This window comes from Python bivittatus, unplaced genomic scaffold (assembly GCF_059951505.1).
Source record: "Python bivittatus isolate LINGU-HERP-01145 unplaced genomic scaffold, Pbiv_v1 ctg000810_np1212, whole genome shotgun sequence".
NCBI lineage: Eukaryota > Metazoa > Chordata > Lepidosauria > Squamata > Pythonidae > Python > Python bivittatus.
Window position 1 is genome coordinate 1,774,917 of NW_028277111.1, and position 17,177 is coordinate 1,792,093.

The following is a 17,177-nucleotide window of genomic DNA, read 5'->3' on the forward strand; positions in this document are numbered from 1 at the left end:
AGGTTTTGGTAATACTTGCCAGGTCACCCCTCTCATCTTTGATTAAGTCACAAATGAAGACAGCCTTGTTACAGACTGACCTGGCATTTAGCAGCAATGGCTGAAAGCCCAGGGCTTGAAGATCTGCCAAACAGGGCCTCGAATTAAGATCAGGGGGCTGGAACACACCACTGAAACCACACACCTCTGGTGCGTTCCTCAAAAGTAGCCTGCCCCATCTCCCTCCCATTTTATCTTCCCCTACCCAACACCGTGATGTTCCAACCTGCCTCCACAGACTTCCCCTGTCCCCTCCCCTCCCAGCCATGTCCAAGTAAATTCCCGCACCAGATCCACACAAAACCACACCTAGAGGCCCTTTGAATCCCAGAGGCGTTTCTGCGGGGGGGCGGGGGGGCAAAGTCCCTAAATGCATTGTGTTATTTTACAAATCACAAAGAAAAATATCTTTTTCTTATGAAATAACATTTTATTTACATATGTTAGAGCACCTTATTGAATCAGGTCCCTGAGATAGCTACATTCCCTGTTTGCTAATCATTGCACTGTTTTTATTTTATATGTTTTATGTTACATTTTATTATATATGTTTATTTTATTCAACTTCTATGGCTGCCCAACTCGCAGAAGCAACGGCTTCTCTTCCTGTTTCTAAGCTGAGTTCATTTCTTTTAAACCTTCATAACTGTTCCCGTCTTTTTCCAGCATCTGGGATCAACTGCATTACTTTATGCAGCCCAGACTGAATGAGTTAATATTGCATATTCCTATTTTCATATCCAGCACCATCTAAAGGCTTTGCATCTTTCCATTCCATCAATCCTATTTGCTTTGCACGTAGGACTACAATTCCCTCTTTTTAAGGTTCAGGTAAGCAAGCCTGGCTTCAAATCAGTGCAACTCACTCACAAGAGGAAGACCACCATTTTGCATTTGTGAACAAAAGAATCAAGGGAAAATAAAAATAAAATAAAAACAAAATGATAGAGATGTGCAAAACAACAGTGACTAAAGGCTGCTGATATGCCCGGGGGCCAGAACAGAAAACCTGGGAAGAAAACAGAATCCAGTGGTTGGAAAATGGAACAGGGTGGAATGATGCCCACTAGAAAATTATTTTGGTAATTAGATTAAATGTGCTATATGAACCCAGCCTCAGAAAATAAAAAGCCATATTCAAAGGACTTTGGTCATTCTAACCCAAACGTAGGCTAAAGGAACAGCATGATTGTTGGTCTCCAAGGGACTCAAGAATCCCACCTGTGATGCAGAAACGCTAGAATCAGCAGGCCCAAAACTTCTGGTCCGTTTTTTCCATTATGGGAAAGAACTTTAAGGGAGTAAATTGGGTGCTTAAGGCTCTCAGAGATCTATTGGATGTCTTTGGCACAAAAATTGCACTTCCCAAAGTGGGTGGGTTGGCCACCACATTTGGCCAGGGTAAAGTTCAAAGAATGGGCGGTGTGCCGTGTATGTCCAAAAATAGCTGAATACTCCTTGCTGTGGTCCAAAGATCTGGGCAGAGAAGTTTTCACCAGTGATTTGAAAACCTTTCAGCTGGAGATGACTTAAGGGCTCCAACCAGGGATGAACAAAAAAGTCAAGATCACCAAAAAAAAAAAAAAAAAAAGGGAGGGGGAGAGGCTTCAATTGCATGGTTGCAGCCCTCATTTTGACATTTTTCTCTCCTTTCTCTTTCGTTCCCCTTAGCTCTTGAGTTTGGCCACCTTAGTTCCTTTCAAGGTTGCCTGAGTTGGTTCTCCCTCATTTTGAACCAGCCATCCATGGCCTGCTGGAATAAAGAGAGGCACGTTAAGGATGGTAGCCATAGATGACGGCAAGTGGAAGATGGATCATAAAACAGAGGTCATGGTGCCATGACCCAAACGAGCAACTTATATGTACAGGGAGTCTCCAATTTAAGAAAGAGTTCTGTTCCCAAGGTCTCTCCTTAAGTCAAATTTGCAGTAAGCCAGAACAGTATTATTGTATAATATTGTATAAGTCAGGGTTTCTCAACCTTAGCAACTTTAAGATGTGTGGACTTCAGCTCCCAGGATTCCCTAGCCAGCATGGCTGGCTGGGGAATCTTGGGAGCTGAACTCCACACATCTTAAAGTTACCAAGGTTGAGAAACACTGGCATAAGTAGTATTGTGTAAGGAACTTGAACCATTGTGTATTTAACTCAAATTTTGCTACAATAGGCTCTGTTCTTAACTAGGGGTCGTCCTTAAGCCGGGTGTTCTTAGCCCGAGGACTACCTGTACTTAAGTCAGTCAGGTTTCCTGGCTGAGTATGGACTTGAAACTGTCTCCCTGGATTTAGTACAACATTCTAACTTTGGACTTTGAACTCTGGAGTGTATCCACATAGGAGGAAGAGATTTGGAAGCCAATCATATGAGCAAACCTGAGAGGGTTAAGAATATAGTATAGTAGAACGTTGGATTAGGACTGGAAAAACGTAGGTTTAGGGCCACCGAATTAATCAAGTATATTTTAGGCTAGCTGGATTGTGGAAACCCAGCTTGGGTTGGCTCAGGGGCCATTCACACCCAGGATGTTGGGTTAATTCCATGAGCTGTTAATTAATAAGCCATTATTAAGCCTGTCATGCAAATACAGGCATTATCTTTCAGCCTAACCTAAGTACAGTAGTGTCATTCTAGACCAGGAGAGCTCCTGGTTCAGGAACTTTACTCCACAGCCTCCAAAAAGGTATTTTCCAGACCAACATGGAAAAACTCAGAAATGAACGTGGGATGTTACAAAGTAGGTCCCAGGGCAAGCATGCAAATCAGATATTTTACCACTGAGATAAATAAATGGATCATTAAACAAATCAACTCAGAGTTCTCACTTGAGGCTCAAATTATCCTACTTTGGACACCTTATGTGAAGACCCAGCTCTCTGGACAAGGCTCTGATGCTGAGAAAGGAGGAAGGGAAGGGAAGAGGAGGAGGACCAGCACCAAGAAGGATGGACTCAGCTAGTGGCAATGGGGGCACCACTGGGAGAGCTGAAGGACCAGGTTAGGGACAGATCCTCCTGGAGAAAATCCATCTATGTGGTTGCTAAGAGTTGACCTCAACATGATGACACATAATCAATCAATCGACCAATCAATCAATCTATCACCACTGAGCTACAGTCCTTTCCTATCTCCTGCTACCCAAGTTCTTTTAATTCAGAGATGGTGGCACTTCCTCCATGGAGTTTCTCTCTGCAGCCTTTAAAGCCTCCTTGATCACTAATTCGATTAACAGAATAAAATCCCTCTTGTGACTTTCACCCATATTTTACAGTTCCCATTTTTGTTGGGAACCCGCTTGCTTTATGTGCGAGCCCCTGCCACATCGTTCAAGGGCCAGATCAATCAAAACAGCTCATGCCCGTTGGATGTCCTTTTGGGACGACACCTGTGCCCATCTTCCCTTTGCATGAGAGGCCATCGCTCACCTGTGTGAACTCGCATGTGCCTGACCAGATTTTCTCGCCGAGTGAAGCTCCGCCCACAAACCATGCACAGGTGGGCCTTTTCCCCTGTGTGGAGTTTATGGTGTCGGAAAAGGTTGGTTTTGCGCGTGAAGGTCTGCCCGCACTCAGTGCATATATGTAGCTTTGGTCCACTGGGGATACTCGGATACTTTTTAGTGGCTAATTTCAGAGAGCGATGCTGCTGAGATACCTTTATCGCCTGTGGCTGAAGGGTTGCAATTTCAGGGTGTTCACCCCAGGAACTCACAACAGATTTTCTCTTCCAGTTTTCCTCAGGAATTTTGACCTGTTTCTCTGGTTCACTTGGATCTCCAAGGCTAACTTCAAACTCTGATCTTCTCACATTTAGCGCATCCACCAGCTCATCGCTTCCTGGAACTAAGGAGGAATATGGGAAAAAATAGAAAAGAAACTCTCCAAAAGAAAAGGAGCTGTTCATCTGCTGAATCAAAATGGGCTCTTATTGGCATGAGGCATAACACAAGACTTGTACAGTTTTCTTCAACTTGCAAATTCCATTGTGGTTGGACTACAGTGCCCATCAACCCCAATCACCACAGCCCAAATAGCAAGGAATCAGTATTACAGTGATCCAAATCTGAGCCCCAACCTCAGATGCAGAAAGGGTGGAAATTGAACCCTTCTGTGGCAACTTTTGATCGTCAACACATCACAAAAAGATGTCATATAAATTATGGAGATTGGAATACTATAGTTGGAAGTCAAATAGCATCTGGAATACCAAGAAAATTGATCTTTGGAATTATCAAAGGAAGCAGAAGAAATGGCAGTAGAGTTCTGCCAAGAAAATTCAATGTTTACAGCAAATGCTTTCTTCTAACAACCTAAGAGATAACTCTATATAGGAGTAACACCAGATGGACCTCACCAAAATCAAATTTACTACGCAAGCAAAGGAGAAGCTCTATTCAATCAGCGGAAAGAAGACGTGGTGCTGACTGTAGCTCAGATTGCAAACTCCTTCTTGCAAGATTACAAGTTAAGCTAAAGAGAACAAACAAAATCACAAGAGCAAGAAGATACATCCTCAGCAATATTCCATAGGAGATTATACAGTGAAGGTAAAGAATAGATGTAGTGGATTAGATTGGACAAATAATGTGCCTGAAAAACTGGACATTTATGTCAATTGTGTCCCTTCCTGGACCGGGAGGCCATGCTCACAGTCACTCATGCCTTGGTCACTTCCCAGTTGGACTACTGCAATGCACTCTACACGGGGCTGCCCTTGAAGACCATCCAGAGTTACAACTGGTCCGAAATGTGGCAGCTCACGCAATATTGGGTGCTTCTTGGTTTGTTGTTACAGCATTGCTGCGTAAGCTAGACATGTTAAACAGGCCCTAGAAAATATCGCTAACAACAAATGATGAAATACCAGCAGAACTGTTAAAAAGCCAGCTGGGGAATTCTGGGAGTTGAAGTCCATGGATATTAAAGTTGTCAATGTTGGGAAACACTGGACAAAGGTCAAACATTCACAGGGATGGTAACTGTAGCCATGAAGGACAGCATCTTGGGGAACAGTCCATAGCTTCAAACCCATAGTAAGAGGATTCTGACAAAGTTTCTCCCAAGGTTCTCTGGAATAGCCAGGTTGGCTTTCCAAAAATCAGTAGGGAGGGAGCCCCTATGACCTTGGGAGGCATGCTGTTCTAGAGAAGGGGGGCAGATCTGAGGAGACTCATCCCCAGGATCCTTGCAGATGTGGGATGGATCTCACTTCCCAGGCCTATTGGGCAAACATAAGCCACTGGAGAAGGTGGTCCCGCAGATAACCAAGTCCTAAGCTACGTAAGACTTTGAAGGTGACAACCAACCCCATGAGTTGCATATGGAAGGAAACTAGTAACCAGAGAAGGTCATGCATTGGAGGTGTTACAAGAGAAAACCTCAAAGCTCCCATCATTTTGGGGCTCGATAGATGCTACCTAGGAAAATCAGCTGTGCCACAGGACCTTGGTTGATATGGTGGTCTCGCCAAAGTTTTCAAGGATGATGTACGGGTCCACCTAAAATAAAAGGTTGGGAACCACCAGCTACAAAATAATTGCCTGAACACAGGGAATACGAGGAAGGGTGATTTCATACTCAACGAGCCAGCAAGCTTGCAGTTCTCCTGCTTGATTTCTCTGTAGACCTCTGAACAAGCATGCTCTGTTCTGCCAAAGCTCATGGCCATGTCTGTGGATGTTCTCAGCATCTAGGACAGCAAAAGGGTTATTGTTAAAGAAATGGCTGGAGCCTAGGGAGACCTATCCCATTTTTATCAAGGTCTCAGGGCCCCTTGGAATGGCATAACTCAGCTCACCTGTTCCTCTCCTTCCTCAACCTTCTGCTGTCCCATCAGGAAATCCTCAGCCAGGGCCACCGCTTGGTAGCAGGACTTGGGGCTACCTTCTTTGACCCAGCTCTGCAGTGCCAGTGGGAGGACAGCCAGGAACTGCTCCAGGACCAGCAACTCCAGGATCTGCTCCTTGGTGCAATTCTCTGGGGTCAGCCACTGGTGGCAAAGCTCCTGGAGTTGGTTATAAGCATCTCGGGGCCCCTTAGCCTCCTGATAGCAGAACAGCCGGAAACGCTGGCGTCGGATCTCGGTGTCAGCTACATCTTTCCTCAGGATTTCTGAAGTTGCTATTCCCTTATCTCCCATCTCCGAAGATTCTTGGTTGGGAAAGGCCTTTGGGACTCCTTCTTCAAGACCCAACCAAGGTTCATCAGCCTCTTCTCCATGGGGCCTTCTGGAAAAATCAGCTGTCGTTTTGGAAGGAACCAGCGAGGACTTGGTGACTTCCCACCGCATGGTTTTCGGCAACTCCTCATTTTCCCAGTTCTCCTGCCACTGGACCTCCCAGGTGTGGGCCAATCCATCCTCAGCTTCTGATCTCATCTGTCCCGGCATAGCCCAACTTGCACACTCCCTGATTGTCCCCAGCGGGGCAGGGCAGAGAGTGCTGCTTCCATTTTTTAACACTTCCTCTTCCACAGGCTCGATATACAGTCCTGCATCAACCTCTGCCTTCTGCTTGGTGGACATTTCTTCTCTCGTGAGAGGCCTATGCCAATTCTGCCCACGTATGCCTAAAACCTTGCTTGCTTTCTGCAGGAGAGCATCAGGACCAATGTCCAGCCTCCAACGGTGCACTGGAATTCATTCCTTTCACCCCACTAATTTCAAAAGGACTGAAGTTCCCCTAGGTGCAGGTGACTTTAGAGAAATTAGTCTTGGCAGAGGATCTGGTAACAAAGTGCCAAAAAGAGGAAGAGGAGGAGGAAGAGGAGACAAAGCCAACATTAACTTTTTTTTAACTTCTTTTTTCATGCTTGCAAATGGGGTTGGGTGGTTTGGTTTTCACTGTGCCACTAATTAATTCCTGTGCAACCCAAATTTGAAGGGCTTTGTGTACGTGATCTGATTGGAAATGGGCATTATGATAATAATTATTATTGTGATTATATTTTTATCCCACCTTTTTTACGTATAACTCAAGGCAGCAAACATACCTAATCCTCCTTCCTCCTCCTATTTTCCCCACCACAACAACCCTGTGAGGTGGAATGGGCTGCGAGAGAGGGACTGGCCCAAAGTCCCCCAGCCGGCTTTCATGCCTAAGGCAGGCCTAGAACTCACCGTCTCCTGCTTTCTAGGCCAGCACCTGAACCACTAGATCAAACTGGGATGGCTAGTTGGAGAATGGCAAAGAGAGAAGATACAAGCTGTGTCCTTGGGACAAAGATGTTGGTGGCTGTGACTTCACTGTCTTGCATGGTCAGTGTCATCACTGCAGTCAAGCTCCCAGTGTTACTCTCTTGCAGTTCCCAGGAGGATGCTCAGAACTGTGGCTGGATGGAAAACCTTACCTCCTATAAGGTAGATCCATATTATTCCCACCCATACTACAGATGTGGACAACTGTGGCTCAGAGCAAATGACTTCCTAAACATATTTCAGTAAGTTCAGGAAAGATGAGATTCAGCCCAGAGACCTCCTGATTCTCGGTTCACAGTGTAAGGAAGTAAGGAAGTACTGTAAGCTTACTTTCTGGGGAAATGTTCAGAATCACAGCTAATTATGCTGCTCTTTTGTAAACGAAGTTGTGCTATGGTTAATGGAAGCTCTCCCCTGACAAGCAGGAAAGAGAGCCAGTTTGGTCTAGCAGTTAGGGCCCCAGGCTAGAAACCAGGAGACTGTGAGTTCTAGGCCTGCCTTAGGCACCAAAGCTGGCTGGGTGACTTTGGCCCAGTCCCTCTCTCTCAGCCCAGCCCACCTCAGAGGGTGGTTGCTGTGGGGAAATTAGGAGGAAGGAGTATTAGGTATGTTTGCTGTTGTTTGAGTTACTTATAAAAATAATAAAGGTGGGATGAAAAAAAGAGGGACAGATCAGAAAAACATGCTGCAGATTTTGCAAAGCAGCTGGTGCATTTGCAAAAATGAAGGAATGCGTGAACACACACACACAGTATAAACACAGTGACCCTACGTCCTTTATTATAAAAGACAGTGCTTTATTTCAGAAAGCTGCCCTCTAGATTAATTTCATTATTTATTTTCTCGGTTTTGCTCTTGAATTTTCCTTTGTAAAGCAAAGTTATAAACAGAAACATTTTTTTTTATCCTTACCAACCTCTTTCAGATTTGCCCCTTTTTCAGGTTTGTCCTTCATTTTTTCCAAGAAAATATGGCCACTGTAACTAGAAAGGAAGCAGTGCATGAATAAATTGAGGAGGGGGAAGGTCAAGAAAGCTGAGCTGTACTAGATGGCAAAATTGACTTGTCTGATTAGGAAAAGGACAATCACTACATTTCTTAGTGACTGGAAATCCCTTATGGACTTTTTACTGAAGAAAGAAAAAAAATGAACTTCTAATTTATGGGTTTGAGGATTAGAAAGGGTAGACTATGGAGAGAAGGAAATTATGATGTAATCTTAGAGAGACAGGATAAAATATAAATGCATTTATAACCGCTGTTAAGAAGATCGGAAGCCGCTTCTCTATCATCTTTTATTTTCTTTCTCTTTCTTTTCACTTTTCTTTCTTATCTATTCACTATTTTTCTTTATTTTCTTTATTTCTTTTCTATACTTTGTACTGTTTTTATCTTGTTAAAGATTTCTTTAATACAAATTATTTAAAAAAAGAAAGCTGAGATGTATGCAATGCTTTCCTTCTCCTCCCCCTAATCTGAACCCGGGAGTTGAGAAAACAGCTGCCTAAATCTTAGAAATTCCCTTTTCCCCTCTCTGCTCAGCCCCAGTTCTCTTTTTCCGGTTTTTTTTCCCTGCGGCCCCTTCCCCCAGCAGATAAGCCTGCTTGTAGCTTACCATTCCCACGTGCGTGCCAGCAAAACATTAATTCCCCTTTTAAGAAATTCAAAGTCCTCTTTCTAGGAAAGGGGAGGAGCTTCGAAGCGGCGTGGAGGACGGGAGGACCATCCTGGCTGCAAAGACCGCCCCCTCCCATTCTTTGACCTTCCTAGGAATTCAGACTCTATCAGTTTAACTCTTAGATTGCCAAAGCCTTGGGACCCTTGTTCTGGATCAATGTTTCTCAACCTCGGCAACTTGACTTCAACTCCCAGAAGCTGGCTGGGGAATTCTGGGAGTTGAAGTCCACACATCTTAAAGTTGCCGATGTTGAGAAACACTGTTCTGGATTGTTTTTACTGTATTTTTCAAAGGAAAAATTTCCATGAGTGATCTAGTTCCTTCTACATTTCCCACTATTCCTTGTAACTAATGGGATAATATTGAATTATAGCAAATTGTAAGTAAAGTACAGCACATCTGATTATAATTGGTGAAAAGGGGAAGCTGTTGGGTGAGGCTCAACACTTGGTGACTTCATGGAGACTCTTCTGAGCAGCAATACGGAAACCATTCCAAGATATTTTGATACCCCAATATAGCCTAGAGCCCTGGGATTTTCTAGTGGTCTCCTTTCCTAATTCTAGCCAAGCCCAATCCTTTAGCTGAGTGTTTCTCAAACTTGGCAACTTTAAGATGTGGCTGGCTGGGGAATTCTGGGAGTTGAAGTCCACACATCTTAAAGTTGCCAAGTTTGAGAACACTGATTTAGCTTATTGAGACCAGCCAATGTCCGTGAGATTTTGCCACCCCAAAAAGATACCCTATGATTGGACATTCACAAGAAGAAAGAATAGCTTTTTCTTGACCGAAAGAAAACAGCAACATCTGAAAACCTGGTTAGGTCTTTGCTAGGCCAACTCAAACCTCCCAAAACATTGTGCAAAGCTTCACATTCTCCAGAGATTTTCATGAATCCATGTGGCCCATAAAGGAAAAGTAGGGAATGGCTCATGCAATCCAGCCAGAGCTATCTTGGAATATTCTGCTAAATCCAAGCGTCTCTGCCATAGTATCCCTCCTTCCATTTCTTTAAACCAAATCTTAAACTTTTGTCCAAGCCCAGAACTGCTGCTCCTTCAGTTTACAGAAACCTGTATTTAAAGATTTTTGTTCCTGTTATTATTTGTTTTACTGTACCAAACTGAGTCACAGGAAAAAAAATGGATCCATTCAACAGTATTAACAATGTAGTTGTCAGGGAGGTTGGGAGATGAATGGAAAAGGGAGCAGACATAAGCAATCAAGAGGCAAGAAGGGGGTCTCTCCCAAATGACAACTCAGCCCTGGTGAGAAGAAAGCTGGGAAGGAGCGTTGCAAATAATTCCGAGAGACTCCACCTTGGTGAACTTGCTAGAAATGGGGCTGAGACATTCCTCTAGCAGTTTCCAAGGTTTTGTATTTCCCCCAGGTGAACAGCAAAGATCCCTTCCTGGAATCTGTGTAGATCTTGCCCAGCAATGTGGGGCTTGACAGTAGTCCAACACCAAAAGTAAGAAAAGGGGAGAAAAAAGATTAGAAGAGAATTTAAGCAGATTTGACAACATTAATTCTATTAGTCAAATATGTTACTGAGACTCACAGCATTCCCTTGATCTACCAGTCTAGTCACTCTGTTTATTTATTTAAAACCTATATATAGGTTTATATATATATAAACAATGAAATCATTTTAAAAACTGAGATCTTGAAGTTTCACAAGACCTCTCATGAAATTTGAGTCATCTCATCCCTCCAAGACCTCATGTGGTTTTTGAAGAGAAGACTCAGATTTCAAGGTATTGATTTTTTCCTTAATTTAAGAAAAAGGGATCCATATATGTGCTGTAAAGATGTTGGGGATGCCTTATCCCTTCTGAGCAGAATGCTCTTGACCTTGGGAACAGTATTCCCTGAAAATCCAGTCTGATCTTAAACGGAAAGTCTTTACTCTTCTGCGTAAGTCCAGATAAATGTATTATTTCTCCACTTCCCCGTGAATGCTAATTAATATTTCTTTGCACAGAAAAAAATGCCATCACAATAATTTGACTGTTGAAGAAAGCAAGAACATTAGAGAAAGTTTTCCTCTTTTTGTTGGAGGAATTCCCGTACTGGACATACTACACAATGGAATCAACATGTTGCCTCTCAGACATGATTCAACGTTCTTATTAGGTTTATTCTAATCAGCTTCTACGAGGGGTAACTAATTTCTACCTTCCCGCTCCATTGGAAAGGATTGTGCCCATAACTTGCAACAGAGAACCAGATCAAAACTATTTGCTGGCAGGGCTTAGTAAAGGGCTGAAAGAATCTAGCGTAACTCAGCAAGAAAGTAGGAATGCAGAGAATGTAAACAGGCATTAGTTTACATTAATGATAATTAGGTAGTCCCTAGTTTAAGAACGAGTTCCATTCTGAAGGTCTGTCCTTAAGTCAAATTTGTATGTAAGCTGCAACAGTATTATTGTATAATACTGTATAAGTAGTGTTGTGTAACGAACTCCAACCACTATGTATTTAACTCGAATTTTGCTACAGTAGACTCCGTTCGTAACTAGGGGACTACCTGTAAACATAACTGAACAAAAGTTAAGTTTGCTATATACTTGATGGCTAGAGTAAGGAATTGCCAAGTAAAAAAATCATTAAGTTTTTACTTAGAGCAGCCAAATCAGTCATTACTTAAAACAATGGAAATGTCTGGGTAATATTTCAGAGAACAAATGGCATGATAAGATCTGGTCTATAGTTTTACTTGAAAAAGTCTCTGATAAAATCCATTGTATGACAAGCCAAAATAGTGAATCATTATTTTAGAATAGTATTTCTCAACCTCAGCAACTTTAAGATGTGTGGACTCCAACTCCCAGAATTCCCAAGCCAGCCAGTTGGAGCCTGTGCATCTTAAAGTTGCTGAAGTTGAGAAACACTGTTTTAGAAGGAATGGTGCAATGTAGTTGTTTATATAAGTGATAAGCATCCGGGAAACAATTTGTATCCAACATGATGGACATGGTACCAGCATATGTAAATTTTTGAAATTCAAATGAGAATTTAAATTTAAAAAAAGGATTAAAAAGCGTTACATGTCAACACAGAAGGAAGCATCTGCAAGATCCGACGCTTGGATGAAAGCCGTGTTGCACCATTGCAGCTCAAGCTGTCCATTTCTTATGTGTATATGTCCAGGCACATGTGCAAAAGGGGTGGAGCTTATGTCACAGTGGCACAATATGTTTTCATCATTTCCCCCTCCACACATACACTATGGATGCCTCTGCATGGACACTATGAGGGTTAGAGGTAAGATAAAAACCTAGTATTTTCTTCTGAGAGCTACATTGCAAGAGAACCCCAAGGGTTTACCTACAACTGGTTATATATTCCAATCATTACCGTTCACTCAAAAACTTGCCAACTCTTTTATATAGGTACCATATTCTGGAATACAGGTAGTCCTCGTTTAGCGACCACAATTGGGACCCGCAGCTCCATCGTTAAGCGAAGTGGTCGCTAAGTGGAAATCATGTAACCATGACAGGGCTTCCCTTTTTCCCTGCCCTTTGGAACGCTCACCCCAGTGCTGGGATAATTAGCAAGAAGGGAATTAAGGTGTGTCTTCACATTCATTGGAGAGGAAGGGATTACAAGAGTGTAAGCAGGCACACAATGGGGAATGCACATCACAAGCAATGCGCTGGCACTGGCAGCCCCAAGCATGCTACGTAAACAGCACTGGGGGGGGGAGGGGGGAGAAAAAAAAACACGATTTCTGTAGGCAAGTTCTGGACCTAACCCAGTGTTGTCCAAACTTGGCCACTTTAAGATGAGTGGACTTCAACAATGCTGGCTGGGGAATTCTGGGAGTTGAAGTCCACTCATCTTAAAGTGGCCAAGTTTGGACAACACTGACCTAACCCGTTTTCTCCCCTTCCCATTCACAGAGCAGAGAGATTGGAGCGGAAGGGATTACAAGAGAGTAACAACGGGGAGTACATTGGCTGCCAGCACCACCGTATTGCTTTCGATGTGTGTTCCCCATCGTGTGCCTGCTTACTCTCTTGCAATCCTCTCCAATCTCTCCGCTCTGTAAGGGGGGAAAAAAGTAAAACAGGTCAGGCACAGGACAACGCGTACTGACTGTAAGGGCTATCACGTGACTGAGGGACACTGCGAAGGTCGTAAATGTAGACATTGGTCATAAAACTATATTTTCAGCACCATTGTAACTTTGAACGGTCGCTGATTGAGGCAGTCAGTAAGCGAGGACTACCTGTACAATTAAGAAGTCGTTTCCCTGCCTTTGGGAAGCTTGGCATCAGCAGTTGTTTCGCAGGGCTGAGCAATTTTGCCAAGGTGGCTGAAAGTCAGCTTCAACTTTTCATCTTTGTCTCCAGCAGAATTGGTGGTCCAAACAGACAGGGCTGTTTTCCCCTCCAACTGAGTTGGGGGAGGAGCTACAGTATTTTAAAGCACTGGCAAGCCTAGTTTAGAACTTAATTTGTGCTTCTTGAGCATTCCCTCTGCAAAATGGCACCCCTCCCCTTGTGACTCGTGGCTGTGGGTTGCCCATTCCTGGTTTAAGTGCTCAGTGCTGTGAATTACAAGGAAACAAAGTGGTGAGGACGCAAAGCAGGAGCTCCAGAGGGGAAAACAATTTCTTAGCTAAAGCTGAAGAGTGCCGTCCTATTTTAGCTGCCACCATTACTGGGGGGCTGAGAAAGGTAAGCTGGTGGTTTCTCTCGTGCGTGCTTTCTCACGAAGTGTTTGATCACATGCGCACGCTGGGTGAAGTTCTTCCGACAGATGGCACATTTGTAAGGCTTCTCTCCCGTATGCATCCGCTGGTGCACCAACAGCCCCGAGGAATGCCGGAAGTTTTTCCCACAGTCGGAGCATTGATATGGCTTCTGCTCGGTGTGGATCACAGTGTGGGTTAGAAGACTCGTCTTCTGATTAAAGCTTTTCCCACAGTCGGAGCACTGATAAGGCTTCTCTCCTGTGTGGATTCTCTGGTGTCGGTTCACACTAGATTGTGTGGCAAAGACCTTCCCACAAATTGGGCAGGGGCTCCTCTGCTTTCCTTTATACACCTTTGATGGGCTGTTAATTTTACTGAGGTCGACATACGGACCTATCATGGCTACGTTTTTCCCTTCTGTGATCTCATGTTCCACCTGCTTTTCCTGTTCCCCCTGAGGACCGAAGACACTTCCTTTCCACTCCCCTTTCAATTGTCCTAGACCATTCCTCTGCTCGTTCAACCATCTGCTTCTCCCCACGTCTGGTCTCTGCCTGAAGCTCTTCTTACAAGAAGCACACCTGTACACCTTCTCTCCAGTGTGGTCTATCTGGTACGCGTTGACACCCCACTTCGGCTTGAAGCTTTTCCCACAGTCCGAACACTGATACGACTTCTCTTTGGCATGTACCATCTCATGGGAAAGAAGATTGGTCTTCCGATTAAAGCTTTTCCCACAGTGAGAACATTTGTAGGGCTTCTCTCCAGTATGAATAATAAGATGTCTATTCAAGCTTGATTTTCGGGTAAACCCTTTCCCACAAAGGAGGCATGTGTTCCTTCCCCCATCTTTGTGCAATCTTGGGGGGGCTGTAAATCTCCAAAGGTTGACCCCATCCTGCTCATTGATAGGTTTCGCCTTCCACTTCTGTGTTTCATTTTCTGCTCGATGGTCCAAAACGCCACCTTTTATCTCTGATGTGCCAAAAGTTGCTTTTTGATGTTCCTCAACATGCTGATACATCTCTCGGTCACTTCCTAGAATAGGGGAAAAAATGTACAATTTTTAAATATTGTTTTATTGTATTATTATAAAACACAAGTAGTGCACTATATTATTTGGGTACAGTCATATTTATACAGTGTTGAGTAAAGATGATTAACACTGATGATTTAGCTAACTCAAAACTTTAAAGATAAAGAAAAAGGATTTATGTCAATATTATTATGATTTCTAAAATGTTAATGTTGAGGAACATAAGGTTGCTTAAAGTTGATATCTAGAGTTGAGTGCATACACTGAACAGCCTACACAAAGCAGGACCGGGTCTTTTTTCTTTCTTTTCCATTTTTCTTTTCCATTTTCTCCCTTTCTTGCACCTTTAGCTTTCTCTTTGATTTCTTTCTTTTTCTTTTCTTTTTCTTACTTTATATTAGTTTGCATTAGTTTTTATCTTCATTTTTAAAAAAAAAAATTATATATATATATATAATTATATATATATATAATATATATAATTTGTGCTTTTTTATATATATATATATATATATATATATATATATAAAAAAAAAAGCACAAAACGGGAACTGGCATCTAAAGTCCTGCATGAATCAGAAGCTCACTATCTGAAATGGCATAAACCAGGAGCTTGGTATCAAAAATTTGGGCCTTGGTAACCGAAAGCCTGCATGCATCAGGATCCTGGGATCTGAAATTTGGATCTTGGTAACCAAATCCTTGCACTCATTGTCATGTTCTACGGGTTTTGAAATCATCAGATGAGCTTCTCTTTTGAACATCCCTGAAATCTGAGGGGTGGACAGTGCATTCATGTGCCTGTAACTTTTTCAGAGATGGACTAAGGGTATCTGCCAAAGGGAGGTCATAGGAGTCAAGATGGTGGCAATAACCACATGATCAAATATTGCAGGTAAAAAAGGGTCAGGGCTTTGATTGTATAGTCATGCCCACCTTATTTATTTATTTATTTATTTATTTATTTATTTATATTTCAAATTTGTCACCACCCATCTCACTGTTGACCTTTTTGACCCCTTCCATGGATGCTCCTGGGTCAAAGGTTATGAAGGTTCTTGGATGGCCTTATGTTTTAAGTGATTTAAATTAATTGATTTTTCTTAAGGAATTTGGACATGATCAAAACAGGACAACCTTAGCTAATCTGTAAAGTTGTGGAAAGTCAAATGCGACTGAACAGATGAAGAGAAACGCTTCTATCAGCCAGTCTTAAAAGTAAAAAGAAAAGGAGGATGGAATTGACTGTCTCACTAGCATTAACAGGACAATCCAAACTATTGGATTTTCGATTTGAAAAATAAGTACCTTGGTCAGTTCTGTAACTTCCTTCCTTTTCTACACCTGGATCCATCATGGTTGGATCTAACAAATTGGTTGTAACAAAATTTTGATGTGTTTTACTCTGCAGAAACATTCATGTTTGCTTTAGAGCGAATTGGAAGGCCTTTTTCACCCCATGGACCTAGACTGGGAAAATTTCTTCTTCCTAGCATATCATACTTCTATAGATATTAAAAGTAACCAAAAGGATAAGCCAGAATTATGTGATATACTGCTGGATTTCCCTGCTTAAGTCCTCCTGCAAGCAAAGGCATTTAAACAAAGCAAAAAACCTCATCATCCTTGCTACTCACTAACCCCATTTTTTTTTCCAGTTCTCAGAGCATCCTTACTGCAGGTCTGAAAAGGGTTTTTTAACAACAACCAAAAAAAGGTAAAAAAAAAAAAAATCTTAAAATACTGCAAAACGGCAGGTGAAAGCGTTATATACCCTGCCCTCAGCTGTACAAAATAAAGGCAGGATATAAATCTAATAAATCAATAAATAAAATATGAAATAAATAACATCCAGGAATTGGAAGCCAAGAATCAAGAACAATTAAACAGGATACTTGTTCAATCCAAGGGTCACCATTCTAAAAAAGATTCTGAAAAAGAATTTGGTCGTCTTATTAACACAGGATCCAGGCCTGAAGGCTGTTATGCAAGAAACAGAAAATCCTGACCTAATAAGGAAACATCTTTATTTTTCTCCGGCTTGATCTCCTTACAGGGTGGTCTCTCTTTGGTCCCTAGTGAAGGCTGCCCGGCTCCAGAGACATCTCCAGCCTGTTCATGAACTGGACTGGGGACCTAAAGCAACAAAAAAATATATTAATAGAAGGTTAGAATTTTAGAGCTGACTGACTTCTTTGATTAGAGAAAGGTCATTACTGACATTCATCAATGACTGGAAACCCCTTATGGACTTTTTGCATAAAAAAGAAAATGATTTGGTGACTTATGGTTTGGATGATTAGAAAGAATATGTTAGAAAAAAAAGGAAATTATGATGAAATCTTAGAGAGAGATGTTTTCTGTTCCTTTATTTTCTTCTTCTTTCCTCCTTTTTTAATCTTCGTTTTCTTTTCACGTTTACTATGTTTTTCTTTTCTTTGAATGCATTTCTTATTATCTATGTACAATCTTTTAATAAAAACTTTTTTTTTTTAAAAGGAAGTTTCTCCTGATATCTAACCTAAACT

At 42.3% G+C, this 17,177-nt stretch overlaps 1 protein-coding gene across 3 annotated transcripts; it reads right to left on the reverse strand.

Moving 5' to 3' along the window:
- Nucleotides 1–1,611: 1,611 nt before the first annotated feature.
- LOC107326416 (zinc finger and SCAN domain-containing protein 23-like) lies at nt 1,612–13,567 on the reverse strand. 3 transcript variants are annotated; one of them, XM_025173844.2, is made up of 5 exons: nt 8,147–13,567; nt 5,833–6,758; nt 5,613–5,724; nt 3,691–3,878; nt 1,612–1,792 (listed from the first exon to the last, which is right to left on the reverse strand). In XM_025173844.2, exons 2-5 carry the CDS (start codon nt 6,556–6,558, stop codon nt 1,739–1,741), a joined length of 1,080 nt encoding a protein of 359 aa, XP_025029612.1. In that variant the 5' UTR covers nt 6,559–6,758; nt 8,147–13,567; the 3' UTR covers nt 1,612–1,738. The 3 variants fall into 3 exon arrangements, with proteins under 3 accessions (XP_025029612.1, XP_025029611.1, XP_025029609.1); XM_025173843.2 differs by having other exon boundaries at nt 1,612–1,789; nt 3,462–3,878; XM_025173841.2 differs by having other exon boundaries at nt 3,462–3,878.
- Between the last annotated feature and the right edge of the window lie 3,610 nt (nt 13,568–17,177).

What these genes read in the sequence shown, in the direction of transcription:
- LOC107326416 (XM_025173841.2), bottom strand. Translation starts at nt 6,558, where the DNA reads ATGTCCACCAAGCAGAAGGCAGAGGTTGATGCAGGACTGTATATCGAG. An exon ending in TTGAGGAAGGAGAGGAACAG is followed by an intron (nt 5,725 to 5,832) that starts GTGAGCTGAGTT and finishes TTGCTGTCCTAG; the next exon opens with ATGCTGAGAACATCCACAGA. An exon ending in CAAGCTTGCTGGCTCGTTGA is followed by an intron (nt 3,879 to 5,612) that starts GTATGAAATCAC and finishes ATTCCTCCTTAG; the next exon opens with TTCCAGGAAGCGATGAGCTG.